Source organism: Etheostoma spectabile, chromosome 4, assembly GCF_008692095.1.
Source record: "Etheostoma spectabile isolate EspeVRDwgs_2016 chromosome 4, UIUC_Espe_1.0, whole genome shotgun sequence".
Classification (NCBI taxonomy): Eukaryota; Metazoa; Chordata; class Actinopteri; order Perciformes; family Percidae; genus Etheostoma; species Etheostoma spectabile.
The window spans coordinates 32,346,066-32,364,720 of NC_045736.1; the positions used below are offsets into that span (position 1 = coordinate 32,346,066).

Here is an 18,655-nt window from a genome sequence, read left to right on the forward strand (position 1 = left end):
ACGGTGATAAATAAATGAAAGCGAGGGAACGAGGATTCGGAAGGGAAATGATCCCATGGTGGGGCGCCCATGACAAAGAATGATCATAAAAATGTCTGTCTATGATAAACTGCGTTCAACATAAACAGCCAGCCCTGGCAGAGATGGGAAGACAAAGTAAAGGAAAAGCAATGCGAGAGCAGAGGGTGAGAGACGTAATAAGGAAAAAGGCAGATACGTGGGATGGGATGAACAGAAGATTAAGAAACAGGGAAAGAAGCAGAGAGAAAGAAACACGTTTGCAGTAAAACGACATAATCAAAATAAAAAGGAGGATTTAAGCAGAGCAAAGAGGGAGAGGGCAAATGATAGCTGGCAAAAAGAACGAGGGAGAGAACAAGGGAAACGAGGAAAGGAGAAGAAACAAATTTTGGACAAATTGGGAGAAAAGACCGGAAGAAGGTATAAAACTAGAAATACGAAAGTGAAAGAAAGAAACCAGGAAACAAATAAACCAAGTCTGGCCAGTTTGTTTTGTGATCATTAATATTAATGAGGTACTGAGTTAATAATTGATAAGAGTCTTCCGTCCTCATAAAACCAAATCCAAGCCCACAATCTCTCTCATTCACACACACAAACCAACAGGGAAAGAGAGGAAATACGGATGTTGCATTTTCAAAATAAAGGAATCTAATTACCAAAGTGGCGATGCAAACATCCTTTATTTAGTTTATTTTAAAATAGCTTATTGAACCATTAACTGAAAACTAATAATATGTGCCCAGGGAAACACTCGGACATTAGTCAGAGAAATATTAATACTCTTATATATAATCTTATGCATATGGCAGATTCAGAGTTGGCCTGCTTACTCTACCGATCAGTTTTATCGTGGTATAAGGAGATTCTCTGTCAAACCCATGCTTTTGATTTATTGGAACTTTGCAATGTACGAGCTGACTTCGATTCAGGGTCATGGGGGCAGCAAGAGGCAAGAATACACCCCAGAGATTGGTTGTGTGTGTGTGTGTGTATGTGTGTGTGTGTGTGTGTGTATTCACCTCATATTCCTCTTTGAAGCCATAGCCCTGTCCACATTTCATCTGGGTGATGTGTTGAAGGAGGTCTGCTACTCGAATAGCTGGCTGAAACTGGCCTGCCTGGAACTGACCTGCAGGAACAGAGACAACGGTAAACAACACTGTGTAACTAGCTGGCTAATGGAAGAACCAACTGGCAACCTGACTTTACAGTGTAGCTGAAGGCGTGTGTTTCCTAGCCAACCGCCTGCAGCTCTGGCACCCCAACCTCCAGCAGTAGGAGCGGGTGCTGGGAGCCATGGTGCTGCTGCAGTACGACTACTCTCCTACACTGGTGCTATGGTGGGAATTCTTGTAGCTTAAACCACTGACCAATTGACGGGCTACCTAACTAATGAAGCGATATACTTGACCGACTGACTAAATGTCAGTCTCTAAATGGCTAGTTAGCTAACATATTTACTTACTAACTAACTGACTGACTGACCATAACTGGCTGGCCAAATCACCTGAATGACTGGGTAGCTAACTGACAAACTAGCTAACTCACCATGCATTTAACCAACTGGTTGACCTAACTATTGGCTTAACAATTTATAAGCTAACCAAATGACCGGCTATCTAAGTATCTTGCTGACTAACTAGCTATCTAACTGACTGACTGTCAGAAATGCTGACTGGCTAACTTGCTAACTAACTACTGGCCAACCAATAAACTGACTGGCTATTAACCTAGCAGGCTAGCTAACTAACTAACAAACTGGGTGACTGGCGAGATTAGTGACTAACCAACTTACCAACTAACTAACTAACTAACTTACTAACTGGCAAAGTGATAACATAACCACATAACTAACTGGCTGGGTGACTGACTAACTACCCATCTAGCTGACTGACTAGCTAATGAAGATTGTATGACCGACTGATTGACTTTCCAATAACTAACTAAGTAGCTAACCAAAATGGCTGACTAACTAACTAACTAACTGACGGAGTGGCTACCAAAGTGGCTGACTGACTAACTAAGTCACCAACTAACACGGTGAGGTACTACCTAGGTTCGGTGCACATACCACTCTGGTAGGAGAGCTCCACGGACTCACAGCCTCCATAGGGAAAACTCTGCAGGGTCAGAGAGGGCTGGGCGAGTGACGGCTGGCTACCGTCTGTTGATGAAAAGAGAAAGAGAGACAGAGGGGGGGATATGTTACCATGGCAACAGTCCTCCCCAACACACTGAGTATATACTATGTGCGCTGCATACATCCTGTATGGACACACTCTGGGGGAGAGAAGCTTGGCCGCCGATGACAAGTGATTTAAATGACTCGCATAACACCCTGAGTCTTGATTGGTGGGCATGACAGTTAATTGGAATATCTCTCCTCCAATTAAGGAAGGGACAGGTTGATTGGATGAGTGCATGGGTTGTATTAGTCAGGACAGATGGATGGATAGATGAAGGTTGAGGGGACAGAGGGACCGATGAAGGAATGTCACATGTCAAGAACAGTGGGAGAGAACCGAACTAGGGAAGCCTTTTTGTGGAGAATGTCAGAAATAAATACATCCAGTCTGAATAAGAGAAAAAAGAATACAAAGGCCCTAATATGTTTATAGGGTTTATTTTTTTCATCACTTCTATTTATTGCCAGGTCACCTTTTGTACATCAGCCAAGCAATTAAACTAAAATTTCTCTTTGAAGGTGAGTCTAAAATGTCTTTAAAGAAACTAGTGGATGTGGACACACGTATGAAAAGATGGAGGACATGGGGTGGAGACAAATGTAAAAGAAAAAGAACAAAAGAGAATTGAATTAACTGAATGAGGAGAAAAGGAAATAAGGGGAATTCTATTATTTGACTGTTCATCTTTTAATGTTCTCTGTGTGGTTTTAACAAATAAAATGCCCGTTCAGTTCAGTTCTGTGGCGATACGGCTGCTGGCAACCAGACAGGAGACTCACTGAAGTGAGAGAGTGTGTGTATGTGTGTGTGTGTTTGTGTGTGTCAGAAGGAAAAGTGTAGTATAAAACTGCATGACTCTGTTTTCTTAATGGAGCTTTTTGCATGTTAATGACGGCTGTGGATTCATTAGTGGCCTGGAGTGGCTTCCCTAAACGAATGAAGAATGAGCCGGCCACACGGGTCACTCTGCAGCTACTTCTTGGTGTGGTGTGTGTGTGTGTGTGTGTGTGTGTGTATGTGTGTGTGTTGGTGCTTACTTTTTCAATATTTAGTCAAGACCATTTTTCCATATTCTCTCCGTAGCCTTAACCAAGAGTGACCAAAACATAACCATAAAAATCTAGCTGTAGTTGCCAGGGGAAAACAAGGATAATGTTCATAGTGGACGTTTTCATTGACATCATCCAGCTGGCTGTTCCCCTCTTTCATTTGCTTTTTCTTTCAGAGCCAATTTATGTATTTGTAGTTTAGTTATTAGAGTTAGTTACTGGTTGCAACACACTGACGGCATCACTACCGACTTACACACACATATATTTGAGCACAACAATACACACACACACACACACACGCACACACACACTTCCTTTGCGTGTGTGTGTTCCCAGAGATCTTGGCAGCTGCCTTCCAAGGTCACATGTGTGCGTTTGGTGTGTTAGAATGTGTAAGTTCATACTCACATGGATGTGTGTGTCCGCTCCGGAATACAAGTGTGTGCATTTACATGCCTACCTTTCAGTTTGCGTGTGTGTGTGTGTGTGTGTGTGTGTGTGTGTGTGTGTGTGTGTCTGTGTGCATGCATGTCTGTGTGTGTGTGAACATAGAAAACTATGGAGATTGTTGAGTGTGTTGGCTAGTGTTGTTTGACAAGAGAGATGCATTGATTGAGAAAGTGATAAAGTGTGTGTGGTGTGTGGGTGTGTGTGTGTGTGTGTGTGTGTGTGTGTGTGTGTGTGTGTGTGTGTGTGAAGGCCGTTTACGCTGCCAGTGAGTGTGTATGTTAATGCAGTCCTTCATGCTTGGCAGTGTGCTATATAAAGTTCCCTCCTCCCACCTTGTGACTTTATTAAGATTCAGTTCTGGATGACTTGGACTCAGAGTGTCCCTGTGTTAACTCCTTCGACACAACCAGCTGTCTACCTGTGTTTCTAGATTCTATACAAAACTCCGTACTTGTGGTGTACCTTTCCATGATTTATGCAAATAAAATTCTGCATTGTTTTGTTTATGACAGTGTCTGCAGTCAGTTCTATGTTATGCAGTCAAATTGTTGAGGGTCCTATTTTATTTAGTGTTGCAATACAATAGAGACAACAATACAGGACAAGATGTCATTTTTTTCTGTTGGTTTTGTTGCTTTTTTTAGGCGCTTTTTTTACATCCTGTTTTGTCTGTTATTGTTCTCCAAATGTCTTTATCAATCTGAAACCATAATACAACAAATGTTGAGGATGAGTCTTTTTCCCTCCTGTCTCCTTAAAAGAGACAAAAACGGTCCCATGCTTCTACTTTTAACTTGCATAACATGGGTACGGTTGCTCGATTGATTTGCGGGTCCAGTCAGAGAGACTGAGTAGGGTAATTTAAAACCCTAAAAGATTTGGGGCTTTTGAGAAAAGCCCCCACCCGGGTGAGATAATACCCCGGTTACTGATGTTAACCTGTTGGCTAGAACTGTGTTCAAAGTATAATGTTCTACAATTTAAATGGACAACTGGAAGCGAGGATTTTGGGTAGACATTTTATAATCCATTATCATTTACTGACATCCTTGATACCCACCAACTGGCAATTACTGTTAAGCCCAATCATATTAAAGAAATGACTTCAGTACATAAGTAACTGAATGACAGAGGAAGACATCATTTCCATACCCTGTTCTTACAGCGTTCATTCCAGCATCAGCCAGCACACACAGTAATTAGATCCGGAGCGCTCAAACAATAATTGAAACTGAAATTGAAAGGATATTACAATATAACCGTTATCATCTACAGACTTAACAACAGTGACAATCAAATACAGTGCATTTAGTTTAACCAGGAAAACCCACTGTGCTGTCATACTACGTACCTTGAGGGTCAAAACGCAACAATGCAACCGACTCTGCATTCAACACCTGTCACCTTTATTATCCCAATAAATCATTAACAAAACATTACATGTGCATCATTCCCACAACTCTAACAGATGTCCATTTAACTTGAGAAAACTATATGTTGTACCAGCCACGTCTCTGCAAATGTACTGTACACATTTTAAAATGCAAATAACATTCCTCGCAAACCTTTCAACATGAAAGGTTGAAAGCTGAACCTGCTGAACTGAAAAGCTTTGACTGTTAAGTCCAACTCTCTTTTTCTCTTCCAGTCTTCCTCTGAAGCACAAGGTCAGGTACAACTTAATTTTATGGCCGGTGGAATTCTCTTCAGTACGGATGAAAAATCGCTCTTATATGTGAAACACATTACAGTACAGCCTGTAGTGGAACGGTGACACGCTAGCCTAACAGATGGAAAATACAAGTGTAGTTGAGCTGTTTTCCAGAGAAGGAGAGGAACAAAAGAGAGGACATGTAGAGAGGGAAATCATCAGGAAGATGAAAAAGGAGAAAAAAAGACCCTTCATCCCGTCAGGGGACACAGGTAAATAATGTGTATTTTTCAATCTCAATTTATAACATCAAGAGCACAAGAGGGTACTCAACTGTTTCTCCAAACTCATCTTTTTTCTTTCATTTTGATTACATTGAATTTGTATAAGACATATTTGAGGTGGTTTGGGCATCTGGTAAGGATGCCCCCTGGGGGCCTCCCTAAGGAGGTGTTCCAGGCACGGAGGGAAGACCCCGGACTAGGTGGAGGGATTATATTTCCAACCTGGCCTGGGAACGAGCTGGATGATGTGGCTCTGGAAAGGGAAGTTTGGGGTCCCCTACTGGAGCTGCTGCCCCTGTGACCCGATACCGGATAAGTTGAAGAAGAAGATGGATGGAAGGATGGATGGATGGATGGATGGAAGGATGGATGGATGGATGGATGGATGGATGGATGGTTGGATGGATGGATGTATGGATGGATGGATGGATGGATGGATGGATGGATATTTGAATAAATAATAAGAAGTATACCATCCGAAGAAAAATATGGTAAGACGGATTTACATCCTTTTAACTTAAAGGTGCAGTGTGAGTTTCTGCACGGTCACTTCTGTTGACGTTCCAGGTAAGCTCGCCCCTCCCCCCATGTTTCCATAAATGTCAGGACTAGCCCCCACCCCCTTCCCCAACCATCTTGTCGGTGATTGGCTGGAGTGGTTTGTAGTATTTTGGAACTCATCCTGTGCCTCTAGTGTTTGTTTGACGATTACGACCCCTGTGTTGTCTCTGTGATGTCTCCCGAGCCGGGATTTTCAAGGGGGGGGGGGGGGACCAAGGACAGATGCTTACTATTTGAGACAAAAATGAAATTGTGGGAAAACCATGCAGGAACTCGTAGTTCAGCTTTAGCGTGTATCTACTCTAAATGGGCCTTTATGCAACTACAACAGGTTCAAAAAGTTCACTGTTTAATGCAACTCAAGTGCATGTAGTGTTATACTGGATGTGTACATTGAAGCATACACCTGAAGGCACAAGGAGATTGTTTCCTTCTACAAGAAGCTTTTTTCCAGACTTTTTGAGGGGGAGGGATGGTGCAAATATCAAAAACAAAAAAGGGAGAGAAGAGGAGGGAAATAGATAGAGGGAGGGTAAACAAAAGATGGTACGGCAAAGGATGAGTGAGAAATAATTAGAAAGGAGGAAGGAATCAGAGAGAGATAAGTTGAGTTTGTGAAACAAAGAGAAAGAGTTTTCCGAGCGGCAGATACACATCATGTACTCAATTACCCCGCCGTGTGCTCAACTTGTTTGCCTTTTTTTCTTTTCTGATTGTACTTGGATTTGTTTGCAAATTGAGTTGAATTAATTTGCAAATTCAGCTTACGTGATTTGAAAAAGTGAATATGAATTGAGAAAGCCGAACGAGAGGACAGCGGGAATAAAGAACCGAGACACAAAAGATGGCCGAGGCAAAGGCGAGCCAGAGAAAGAGAGCAGCAGAATAAAGGAGTGATGAATGGAGGAAGAGAACAGAGAGGCAGAGGAAAATATCTATCTGGACTGCAGGTTCAGGGATCAACTGGTCTAGACAGTAAAGCAGCCGTTTACCTCATTTCACCCCCGCTGCTTCTACACTGACTCACAAAGTCCAGCCCAGAGAGAGTGTGTGTGTGTGTGTGTGTGTGTGCGTGTGCGTGTGCGTGTGCGTGTGTGTGTGTGTGTGTGTGTGTGTGTGTGTGCGCGCGCAGGGCTGTCTGCTTGCAAGTGTGCGTATGCCCATACAAAGCCACTTGCTTTGGAACTTCGAGGCGCCAGAGTCGAACAGAGATATATATCCGAGTGTGTGTGCGTGAGTTACCTACACAGCGATGTGAAGTCACCATGCAGCTGCACAGCAGACAGACAAATGTGCTTCGCAGGAGAGTTTCTCACGAAAAGAAATCTTGCAAGATGGACCAAAGAGAGAGAGAGAGAGAGAGAGAGAGAGACTGGAGGACAGATATACTTATTCATGTATCTATTTCTCTCTTTTAAGGAAGGGGGATTAACTTCATACGCTCGTCGGCCAGGGAAGCACGGTTTGCCTCCAGCTGCTCAGTATAGGCGAGGGCTGCCTGACGCATGAAGAGAGTCAACAGAGATGTGAGGGATTGAAGTAATGCACAATATTTACAGGTCTGTTCGGCTGCTGGGAATGGCCAAATGAAATGCAAAAGTGATTCAAGCTTAATTTTTAGTTTGAACTGTCCAGCTTTTACATTTGCTGTACTGAAAAACTGGAGTCATCTACCGATGCACTCTATAGAGATATTCCATTACCATTTCTCCGAGCTCACCTTGTATATCGGCCAATACCGAGTACCGATCAGAACCCAGTGTGTTAAAAAAAAAGTGTCTACATGAAAAAAATATGGGATATGAATTTTCTTTTATTATCTAGTTTGACAGTCTCATAACCGAAAAAAGAACATAAATAAACTACTTTGAAGAATTTTTTTCAGGGCTAAATTACATGATGTTGGATCGAGATTTCTGTACTTGCTGATGCTGACAGCTGCATCGGAATAACCCTAGCAGAGTATTTGGGGGAAATCCTCTAGTGTACAGGAATTGATGCATTTTGCAATCACTCATTCACCTCCTAACATTTTGGACACCTATGTCACATAGTCATAATCATTTTGCATCACCGCTCAGAGTTGTGGATGTTGCGACAGCATCCCAGAGAGGGTTTTTAAAAGATGCAGTTCTTAAATGTGTAGTGTGTAGTTTCTGTCACCCCATGAGGAGGTCTAAGTAATGACAGCAGAACCGTCGGCGCGTCCACATGATACAAGCACCGCCCCCCTCAACGCAGTTGCTAGTAGCCAAGGACACAAAGGATTAAAAAACACAATGGACTCTTCAGAAGAGGTCATTATCTCCACTCGAGCTTCGCCGTGGGACAGTCTCAATCCCCTGAACATAGTCATGTGTGGAGCTGATGGTCTTAATAAGCTTTGTAGCAACTCATCTGACAATGGTTTGAATGTTGAAGACTACAGCGCTAAAGCTTTAACTTACTTGGATTATTTTATAATGTCAATATTGAGTCTGATATTTAATGCTTTTAGGTATTTTCAAATGTCCCCATATCTTTTTATTATGTTTCCTTTCGGAATATTTAGCATGTTTAACGTTTGGTGAGTTACCGACTGTATGGACTATGAAGCTGCAAATGATTGGCCCATTGGGATTAATAAAGTGTTTGAATTGATTCAGTTCTGGACATCAAATTACTGCATGCCTGAATTTGGAGGGGGGGGAAATGGAAATTAACTTTTGTCATCATTGTCTTTTTTCATCCTCAATGATTTCAATTGTCTGTTTGGACTGTATGAAAAATCTATGTACAGCTATATGTACATTTAGCCATCTGTGTGAGTCAAATTGGCAAAGACTGGCAGACCAGGACGCAGACAGACTTGTCAAAGGGAGTGTGACTGAGAGAGCACTTGATGTGAATATAAGCTGCGTAAGCAGGCAGTAAAGAAGTGGCTGCAAAAGAGCACAGAGGCTCCATCTTCCCTGAGCACATAAAAGTTAAAAATGACTCTCTCTCTCTCAACTCTGCTCTCACCTTCAATTACCCAGCACTGCCACATTATGGCCAAACAAAATGACTGCCATTAGCCATAATCACCTTACATGCAGCCTAATGCTTTGCTGAACTAGACTGGGGGAAATAATTGCCTGTCGGTAATGCTGTAGAAAAAACTACTTTCAATACAAGCAGGGCAGAGGATAGAAATGATGAGCTCACTATTCGGGACGTGACTCCGGACCATCTTCCACGCAGCACAGCAACAGCTTTGTGTTTCAAATGCAGGGCATCTTCAAAATATGGAGCAAAAATCATAATCATAAAAATCACTAAGGTCTGCTGGCGGGGATTGAATCTTTTACTTCAGTGAAATATGCAATGAAAAACCTAGGGGCGCTCCCCTTTTGATTATACTGTATATTCATGTTGGCCTTTCTCCATAACCATAAACAGTCCCCTGTTCCAACTATTATGTTTTAATAGTCTAAAAATGAAAAAACTAAAAGCGTATCCTTTGTTCCTGAGTGTTTCTGTCCTCTCTGAATTATTTACGCATGCAGCACATGTACACTTTTTTATTTAACTCGGGTCTTGTCTTTTTCAAAACAAAGAGACATTCCCCCGAGCATGTGGACACCAGATGTGAAGGGTCCGGCTCTTCTCATGATCCATTCGCACATAAAGATACAAAAAGTATTGCAAAGTAAGTGGTACACAGTTAGAAAGGTCCGTAGAAATACGGGTTAATATACTGTGTTAATATGAAGGAACTTTCTGGAATGATTTTTTTCACAGGTGTTCTTATGTATTTTGATCTTTTTTTGGATGAAGAACCATTAAATGTACAGAGGATATAGTGACAGAGAAGGTACTGGTAGGTTTCTGAAGGACATTATTTGTTTTATTGCAGATTTCTTTTTTGTTACAGTTTATGTATTGTAAGTATTTATTACTGTATGCTCTATTAGAGCACCCTGGTCCACATAGAGGAGGAGGTCAACGCGGATGGGTCATAGGTGCCCCGGGGGAAAAACCAAGACATTCACCCAGGAAACGCGATGCTGTGTCCCAGGAGTACTACTTAGGGAATCAGGTGTTTTTATTTTAAACCACGATTTTTTGCCTAATCCTAACCGTTGTCGCCGCATGACGGTCACCTTTAGTCGGCTAAACTGAACTGCCACTGGCTCTTCTCTCAGCTAAATTTAACTGTAAAGACCACTAAACTTAACTGTCACGTGACCGGGTGTCACGTGACCATAGAATATCATGTGAAATGTTGTGCAGACATTTTTGTACCATACCATAATTCAACGCATTCATGAGAATGGTTTATCTGCTATTAATACCAGGGATGGGAATATTTTGAAGTGTAAACAAGGTAGCAAACTTCTCAAGTTGTCTATAAAGCAGCAGGATATAAACCCTAAAACAAAGCATTAATAATCTGCCATACCTTAGGATTCATCCTTTGTAACATCCATGCAAACGTCAGAATATTTCAGCAGTAAATTACAGAATGATTCTGTGAAGTCTTGTCAAAGTCAAAGCTGTTGCGTTTTAATCCATTATTTGTCTAATTTGCCTAATCTTTGGGGTTTTTGGATGCCCTTGAAAAGGCCAACAGGAATGTGAAAGGGAGGATTTTAGTTTCAGATCCAGTTCTTGCGTTGTGTTCTAGGGGTCTGTGTTTGGATCAGTGCATTTGGTCCTGCTACACGTCCTGTGATGCCCTGCTGCGTCCTGCTGCACTCTGCGGTGCCCTGCTGCGTCCTGCTGTGCCTTGTCATGCCGCTTAGTGCCATGCTACGACATAAACTACTACAGTCACATTATTGTGACTCTTATTGCCACTCTTCATTCTAACCCCAACCGCCTACCGAGAGTCTGGGTCTGTCCCAGGTTTCTTCCTAAAAGGAGTTTTTCCTCGCCACTGTTGCTTGCTCTGGAGGGAACTACTAGAACTGTTGGGTCCTTGTAAATTATGGATTGTGGTCTAGACCTACTCTATCTGTAAAGTGTCTCGAGATAACTCTTGTTATGAATTGATACTATGAATAAAATTTAAAAGCTCCTGATCCATGGGAAACCCAACTACAGCGCTACCAGTGGCGAAGGGGCTGTCCTGGGCCCGGGCACAAAAGGCTGATGCTTGCTTTGTGAACTGACAGAGAATAGTGTTGCCTAACCTTTGAATGTACAGCAGTGTCTGGGAAATTGATTTTTAGAAGAAAATGTGTTTGCACATGAAATGCACGCTATGCTGCGGTGGCTTTCCACTGATCCAGTGGATTTACGTCGCATCAATGTTAACAATGCACGGGGTGTATGTGGATATGGATATGTCTGAGTGTGGGATTCTGTACGTATTTGAAACTTTTTGATGTGTCCTTGTCTCCTTATGCATATATTTGTATAATTGCGTATGCTATACTATGTGTGTACATGTTGGCTTCTTTATGTGTGTGTGGGCGCGAGCAAGCATGCGTGCGTGTGTGTGAAATCAAATTTCCATATTTCCATAGCTGAGAACACCTGAGCTAAGGAGAAAGCTTTACAGCTGGTTCAAAAATAAAGCACACACACACACACACACACACACACACACACACAATAAACCCCTCTGCATTGCATTCTGGATTTACCCAAGCTCCTTCTCCCCGTCGTTGATCCCTCAATCTGTATGTCTCTTTCACTGTCGTCTTAACAACTTCCTTCCTTCTCTCTCTCTCTCTCTCTCTCTCTCTCTCTCTGCTCTCCCTCTCTTTTCAAGCTTCTAAGACTCCTCGCTGGCACCATTCAGACTCCTGGTACCATTAACCATTTTCAAAAGCCTGAACGGTATTGGAACACATCTAAATGGTGGATTCTTACTTTAAAAGTGAAATGTTTTCTATCAATTGTTGTAATAGATGATGGAATCCAGCTCCCCTTGGAGTCCACCTCAGACACAATGGACGACATAATGGACGACATAATGGACTCAATGGAGTCAAAGAGGGAAAGAGGGAAAGAGGGAAAAGGGATGTTGTGTAGAAACAAATGAAGCTTTTTAAAATCACAACATTTATTTATATATTTTCTTCTTCCCCTCTGTTGGCCATCTTTTAAATTTTTCATCAAACCTCAATAATATGATATCTGCTCTTTTAACCGTTTAGTTTATTCTTTAAATTTGTGGGCATGTTGGTAATCAACTATGAGTGGTCTCTTTTTAATTAGACAGCTGAGCTACAGTAGTGCTTAACTGAAAATAATAAAAGCAATACAAATAATGAAATGTGCTCACATTCAACTAATAAAATTATTAAAAGGGCAATTACTAGTTTAGTTCCATCCTTAATGTGTACTTTTTCATGCAAGAGTGTTTGGTAGGATTAAAGCATCATTAACGTATCAGCAGTACACACAAACATATTCTACACAGAAATATGCTGACAAATATTCTCTCTCGTTTCTCTTTTTCAGTTTCCAATTTCTTCCTTAGGTTTCCTTCATCCCTGTCTCTTCTATAACAGTGTACATTGGTATTCCATTCCTTCATCTGTCTGTCTTTGGCCTTTGATAGTGATCGTGAAGATGATGATAATAGCAACATGCTTGGTGGTCAGTTTGCAGGTCCTCCATCCACTAATTTACTGCTTCAATCAATAAAATAATTACGATGCTCAGTATGTTGTGCAAAAAGCAGCCAGCACTGCTGCTGTACAGTGTATATGGATTGATGGATGAATGGAGAAAAGGAGGGATGAGCAGATGAAAGGAGGGCTGCAGTCAGTGTCTAAAAGAGGAGATGGGAGTGTAGTGATGGTGGAAGCAAGAGATGGGAATAAGAGAGGGAGTAATGTATGTACAGCTGGATGGATGGATGGATGGATGGATGAATGGATGATGGATGAAAGGAGGGTTAATTGAATCAACTACATTAGAAAAGAAGAGAGGGGTGTAGAAAATGATGGAAGGATTTGAGGAAATGAAGAAATCAGCAATGCAATTTTGGACAATTAGTGGACGGACAAATAGATGGGATGAATGGATATTAAAACTCTTTTATATAGACCTTAGTGGTTCCCTATTACTGTATCTGAAGTCTGTTTTATATAGACCTTAGTGGTCCCCTAATACTGTATCTGAAGTCTCTTTTATATAGACCTTAGTGGTCCCTAATACTGTATTCGAAGTCTCTTTTATATAGACCTTAGTGGTCCCCTAATACTGTATCTGAAGTCTCTTTATATAGACCTTAGTGGTCCCTAATACTGTATCTGAAGTCTCTTTTATACAGACCTTAGTGGTCCCTATTACTGTATCTGAAGTCTCTTTTATACAGACCTTATGGTCCCTAATACTGTATCTGAAGCTTCTTTTATATAGACTTAGTGGTCCCTAATACTGTATCTGAAGTCTCTTTATATAGACCTTAGTGGTCCCTATACTGTATCTGAAGTCTGTTTTTATATGACCTAGTGGCCCTAATACTGATCTGAAGTCTCTTTTATATAGACCTTAGTGGTCCCTATACTGTATCTGAAGTCTCTTTTATATAGACCTTAGTGGTCCCCTATACTTGTATCTGAAGTCTGTTTTATATAGACCTTAGTGGTCCCTAATACTGTATCTGAAGTCTCTTTATAGACCTTAGTGGTCCCTCTATACTGTATCTGAAGTCTCTTTATATAGACCTAGTGGTCCCTAATACTGTATCTGAAGTTCCTTTTACATAGACCTTAGTGGTCCCCTAATACTGTATCTGAAGTCTCTTTATATAAGACCTTAGTGGTCCCTAATACTGGTATCTGAATTCTCTTTTATATAGACCTCAGTGGTCCCTAATACTGTATCTGAAATCTCTTTTTCCAAAATTCCTGTCTTGGGCCAAATTATCCACAAGAGCCAGTCCCACTATGAGCTTTCCTTAGTATGTGCCATTTCTTAGTCTTTAGCTTTTGAGGGGGGCAAGGTTGAGGCTAGGGGCGTGGCCTTGACCAACTGCCACTTTTGCCACTTTTGCCCCCTACAATCTTTCCCTGACCATAACTAAGTGGTTTGACCCTGAACGTTAAAAAACAACGCCAAATCAGTCCACATCGCCTAAATGCGACCCCAAAGGTCCTGACCAAGAGCATTTCCAAATGACACCAAAGGAGAACCCAGAGTGTTAAATATTGCTGTGGATGGGATTACATTGGCGTTAGTTGAAAGCCCCCCTGCGCCTGACTGAGACGCTAATGGAGACCAAAGGAACTTGATCGAGTGTGGTTATTTGTTGGTTTTAAGAATGGATGAGAAAAGAAGAGAGATGGTGGGGCTATAGACGAAGAGAGCAATGATGGATGGATAGATGCAAAGAAAAAGCTGAATAAAGTGACACAAAAAATTAGTTGATAGCAGGACAAAAGAGAGTTGTATGAGTGGATGGGGGGACTGACACTAGAGCAGAGGTGCCCAAATTATTAAGGACCAAAATATATCTGGATAGAAGGCCTCGGGCCAAAAATAAATGTTAATGTTAAGAATTCCGTATCTAGTTTAATTTAATAGGGAAGTTTACCAGCACTGTGCTTTACATTGCAGTAAACTCAGATGAAATACTTTATGGCTGCACATCATGTATGTTTTGTTGTCATTCATACTCTAAACTTAAGAGTAAGGGTCAGAGGATGGATTAACAGAAGATAGATGGATAAGTCTGCACCAATCAATGACAAATGTACATTTTAACTCTTATATTTCTCCCACGTGTACTGCTCTATCTCTAATTTGCATCATTCCATATTTTATTAAAGTCTATTTTCTGTATTCAGTGTATTAGTTATGGATACCAGATTTGATACACATAGATAACTTGTCTTTCTATTTAATCGTGGAGCAAACAGATGGCTCGACAAAACGCTAACGTCACTCTGTGAAGATGTATGACAGGGAATTTGTTCCTTTGCACGAATCGCTCAAGCGTTCTTTTGCATTCTGCCTCATCATGCTTTGACGTGCATCAGCAAATGGCACAGTTGTGTAGATTACATTAAATCAGCTTAAATATGCAGGGCTAAAAACATTATCGGATATCATTTTTTATTTATTTCCCCATAACGTTCTCTTTTGACCATTCTGTCAAGTTGTCTTCTCTTTCTTTCAGTTTTCCTAGAGCAGATTAGACACAGAGTGGCTCTCTATCACTGTGATTTGTCTGTCTTTACTGGGAATGTCCGCCTGCCTGCGGCTGCCTGTTTCCTGGCCAGTTAACACATGGGTTCAGCAGGCAGCACAGTGATTCAGCCGGTACACAACAGGGTTTTAGGAGAAGATCCACATTCTCCTACCTGGAGAGGAAGGTGATAAGTAGAGGAGAGGAGACAAGGAGAGGAGACGAAAGAGATGAGACCAGGACAGAGGAGGAGAGGAGGAGAGAGTGGGAGTGAGAAAAAGATAAAGTGAGAGGAAAGGAAGAGTGAAAAGTAACGTACGGAAGTGAAGTGAAAAAGTAGAAAGAACGACAGAATATCTGGTGATGAAAGAAAGAAAAGAAGGAAAGATTACAGATAAACAAAGAAGATTACATTATGGAAGAGAAAAAGAATGAGGATTAGACAGTAGATGGTAGAAAGAACACAGAGCACAGGAGGGAAGAAGGAAGGAGTGAAAAGGAAGAGGAGGATGGATGAGAGGAGGTGTGGCAGGAAGATGACGAGCTGGCAGCTGGCTGATAAGTATTATCACATAAAACAGAAATACTTCGTAAAAGGAGAGCGGCAGACAAATGTCACTACACCACTTATACCTCTGTGTGTGTGTGTGTGTGTGTGTGTGTGTGTGTGTGTATGTGTGTGTGTAAGAGACTGTGTGACTACACACACACACAAACATGTCCCACTTTGGCAGAGGCCACAGCCAATCTGCTTGGCAAAGAACTGGTCAATCTGGCCAACAGAAGGGGAGAGAGGGAGGGAAAACGAAGAGAAAAAGACAGAAAGAAGGTACTTGGAAATGGTTTTGACATTTCATTCTGCCCATGTGCTAACTGTGTGTGTGTGTGTGTGTGTGTGTATATGTGTGTGTGTGTGTGTGTCTGTGTGTGTGTGTGTGTGTGTTTATATGCGCATGAAGTATTTTGCCCTCTCTGACATTGTATGTACCTGAATGTGTGTGCTATTTTGTAACTTTTGCTTCACTTGTTTCTCATGCTCACACATGCAAACACACACGCAAGCACGCACGCACGCACACACACACACAGACACACACACGCTCACGCACACACACACAGACACACACACGCTCACGCACACTCAAGTACTGTAAGAGTGGCGTTTGACTGTAAGAGTTATTAACCACAGCTGTTTGTATAATAAAAAACAGAGAGTTATTTACAAAAGACAGTTTCCCTTACCTATAGATGTCGTGGCTGGAACGGGCTCTTTAGACACTGCAAACATAATCAACACGGCACACAGAGGGAACACAGAAGCTCAGTCAGGAACAGGAATCACTGCAACTAACATGGTTACAGTTCAAACATCAGCAACTCCACAGCTTCTTCAGCCATTGAAACGTTGCCTAAAGCATCTTTAAAGATTGTGTGTGTGTGTGTGTGTGTGTGTGTGTGTGTGTGTGTGTGTGTGTATGTGTGTGTGTGTGTGTGTACCTGAGTAGTAGGAATTCAGCAGGGATTTGCTCTGCAGCGTCTTGCTTCCCTGCACAGAGAAGGAGCAGGGGGAAGGGGAGGCTGGGGAGGAGACAGAAAGGGAGAACAGGTGAAAAGAAGGTGAATAAGAGAACGCAGAAAAACATACAAAAAAGGGAGGTTGTGCAAAAATAGGGGAAACAGGAGGTGTGGAAGGAAGATGTGAGGTGGAATGGAGGGGTGGGACAGGATAGGGAGGAGGAGAGAGAAAGTGAAAACAACAGGAGGGAGAGAACGAAAGATGAGAATAGAGGAGAAGAGGAAGAGGCAGGAAGTGGGGAGAAAAGAGTGAAATAGGAGAGAAAAGAGCACAGGGGAAGGTGGGATGGAATAAGGAAAGTGGAGACATAAAGTTAATTAGAAATCAGTGAAGGACATACAGTAAGAGAGGAAGGCCAGGGAGAAGAGAGACAGGTCAGTGAGTGACCTCATATAAAAAAAAAATCAATCACCACAGGACATCATGAACAATGAAAACATACACACAGAGAGATCAATACTCCATATTCAACAGCCCAAAGAACAATCCGATACCACTAATGGCGCCGTCAATGCTGCAGATATTGAATTCTGAAATAGAAAAGTGGTCCCGTCTCAATGAGTGTGCACTCAAATATGACACGCCCTCAACGTGGGTCAATACATACAACCAATTGTCTGATTGTGTAAAAAATGTTGATTCAAAGTGAATGGAATGATCCAATGGGGGACGGGGGGGTACACACTCCAATTAGAGATACCAATCTGTCAACACTGTGCATCAAATGGATCTCAATCATTCATTATGCCTACCATACACAAGAAGACCGTCTCACATCTAAGGTTAAAGACTGTCCTAATTGGTAAAGACCGGGGATCTTACAGGGTCACACATTGTGAGACTACAACTACATTTTATTATTCTATAGATTTATAAATTCTTTATTCATATTATTGATGGTTTCCCCTAGAACACTCAGGGAAACCAGAAAGAAAACATTGATTCATTCAAATGGCTTAAAAGGGACCTCTTGTAGTCATGGGAATAAATGACTGCAAACATGGCAGCCGTGGTTATTTGTTGATGTTTTAGTCCAGTGACAGCGTCCAGTGAACTAGTTGCCTGGTTACATCTCGGGGGTTGAGCAAATGGCTATCGGCAGTTCAAAATGGCAACTTTGGGAATGAAGTAACACATGTCATGATTTTCGAACGTGACCATTTCACGAACTGCCATGACACTGGGCAGCTCTGGGGGACGCAACAACGGGGACATCAAACGCCACACGCCGGGGACAACAAGGAGACGGACCACCACGCGTGGGACGCAATCCCCGGGCGCAGGGACACGATCCGCGGTCTCTCTGACACACAATGGGGAAATGAAACGCCGCACGCCGGCAACAACAATGGGACCGCTGCGGTTAGGAAGAGATTAAGGCGGAAAGGAACTGCAATACGCAGGACCCCATCCCCGGTCTCCGGGGTGAAAGTCCTGTGTTGTTTGACCCATCTACCCCCCAACCCAATCCCTGCACAGCTGTTCGGCTTTTCAATACTACTCGCTACTGTGATTCTTCTGATATCACAAAATAGGCTTTCTATTGAAATACATTACGTTAAAATTCGTAATTAACACACAAAGTTAATGACATTAACATGACCTGTACACGAATCAATAGATTAAATAACGTGATTATTACACAAAATGCCATGAGACTGGGCTGGTATATACAGTATCTATAATATATGTGCTCTCAAACAGTGACCGATGGCTACTACGCCCATGCAGATACACTGTATCTCTCAAACACACACAC

At 42.0% G+C, this 18,655-nt stretch overlaps 1 protein-coding gene across 15 annotated transcripts in view; it reads right to left on the reverse strand.

Moving 5' to 3' along the window:
• ptprt (protein tyrosine phosphatase receptor type T) overlaps window positions 1-18,655 on the reverse strand; it is a 385,704-nt gene that overhangs the window by 74,583 nt on the left and 292,466 nt on the right. For all 15 annotated transcript variants that reach the window (XR_004331615.1, XM_032513298.1, XM_032513297.1 and 12 more), the window contains 4 exons: window positions 16,818-16,898; window positions 16,563-16,598; window positions 2,096-2,188; window positions 1,044-1,153 (listed from right to left, as the gene is read on the reverse strand). Coding sequence is in view for 14 of the 15 variants with exons in the window: in XM_032513298.1 (XP_032369189.1) it covers window positions 1,044-1,153; window positions 2,096-2,188; window positions 16,563-16,598; window positions 16,818-16,898 (320 nt within the window). In the remaining variant the exon portion in view is untranslated. The remainder of the gene's footprint in view (window positions 1-1,043; window positions 1,154-2,095; window positions 2,189-16,562; window positions 16,599-16,817; window positions 16,899-18,655) is intronic.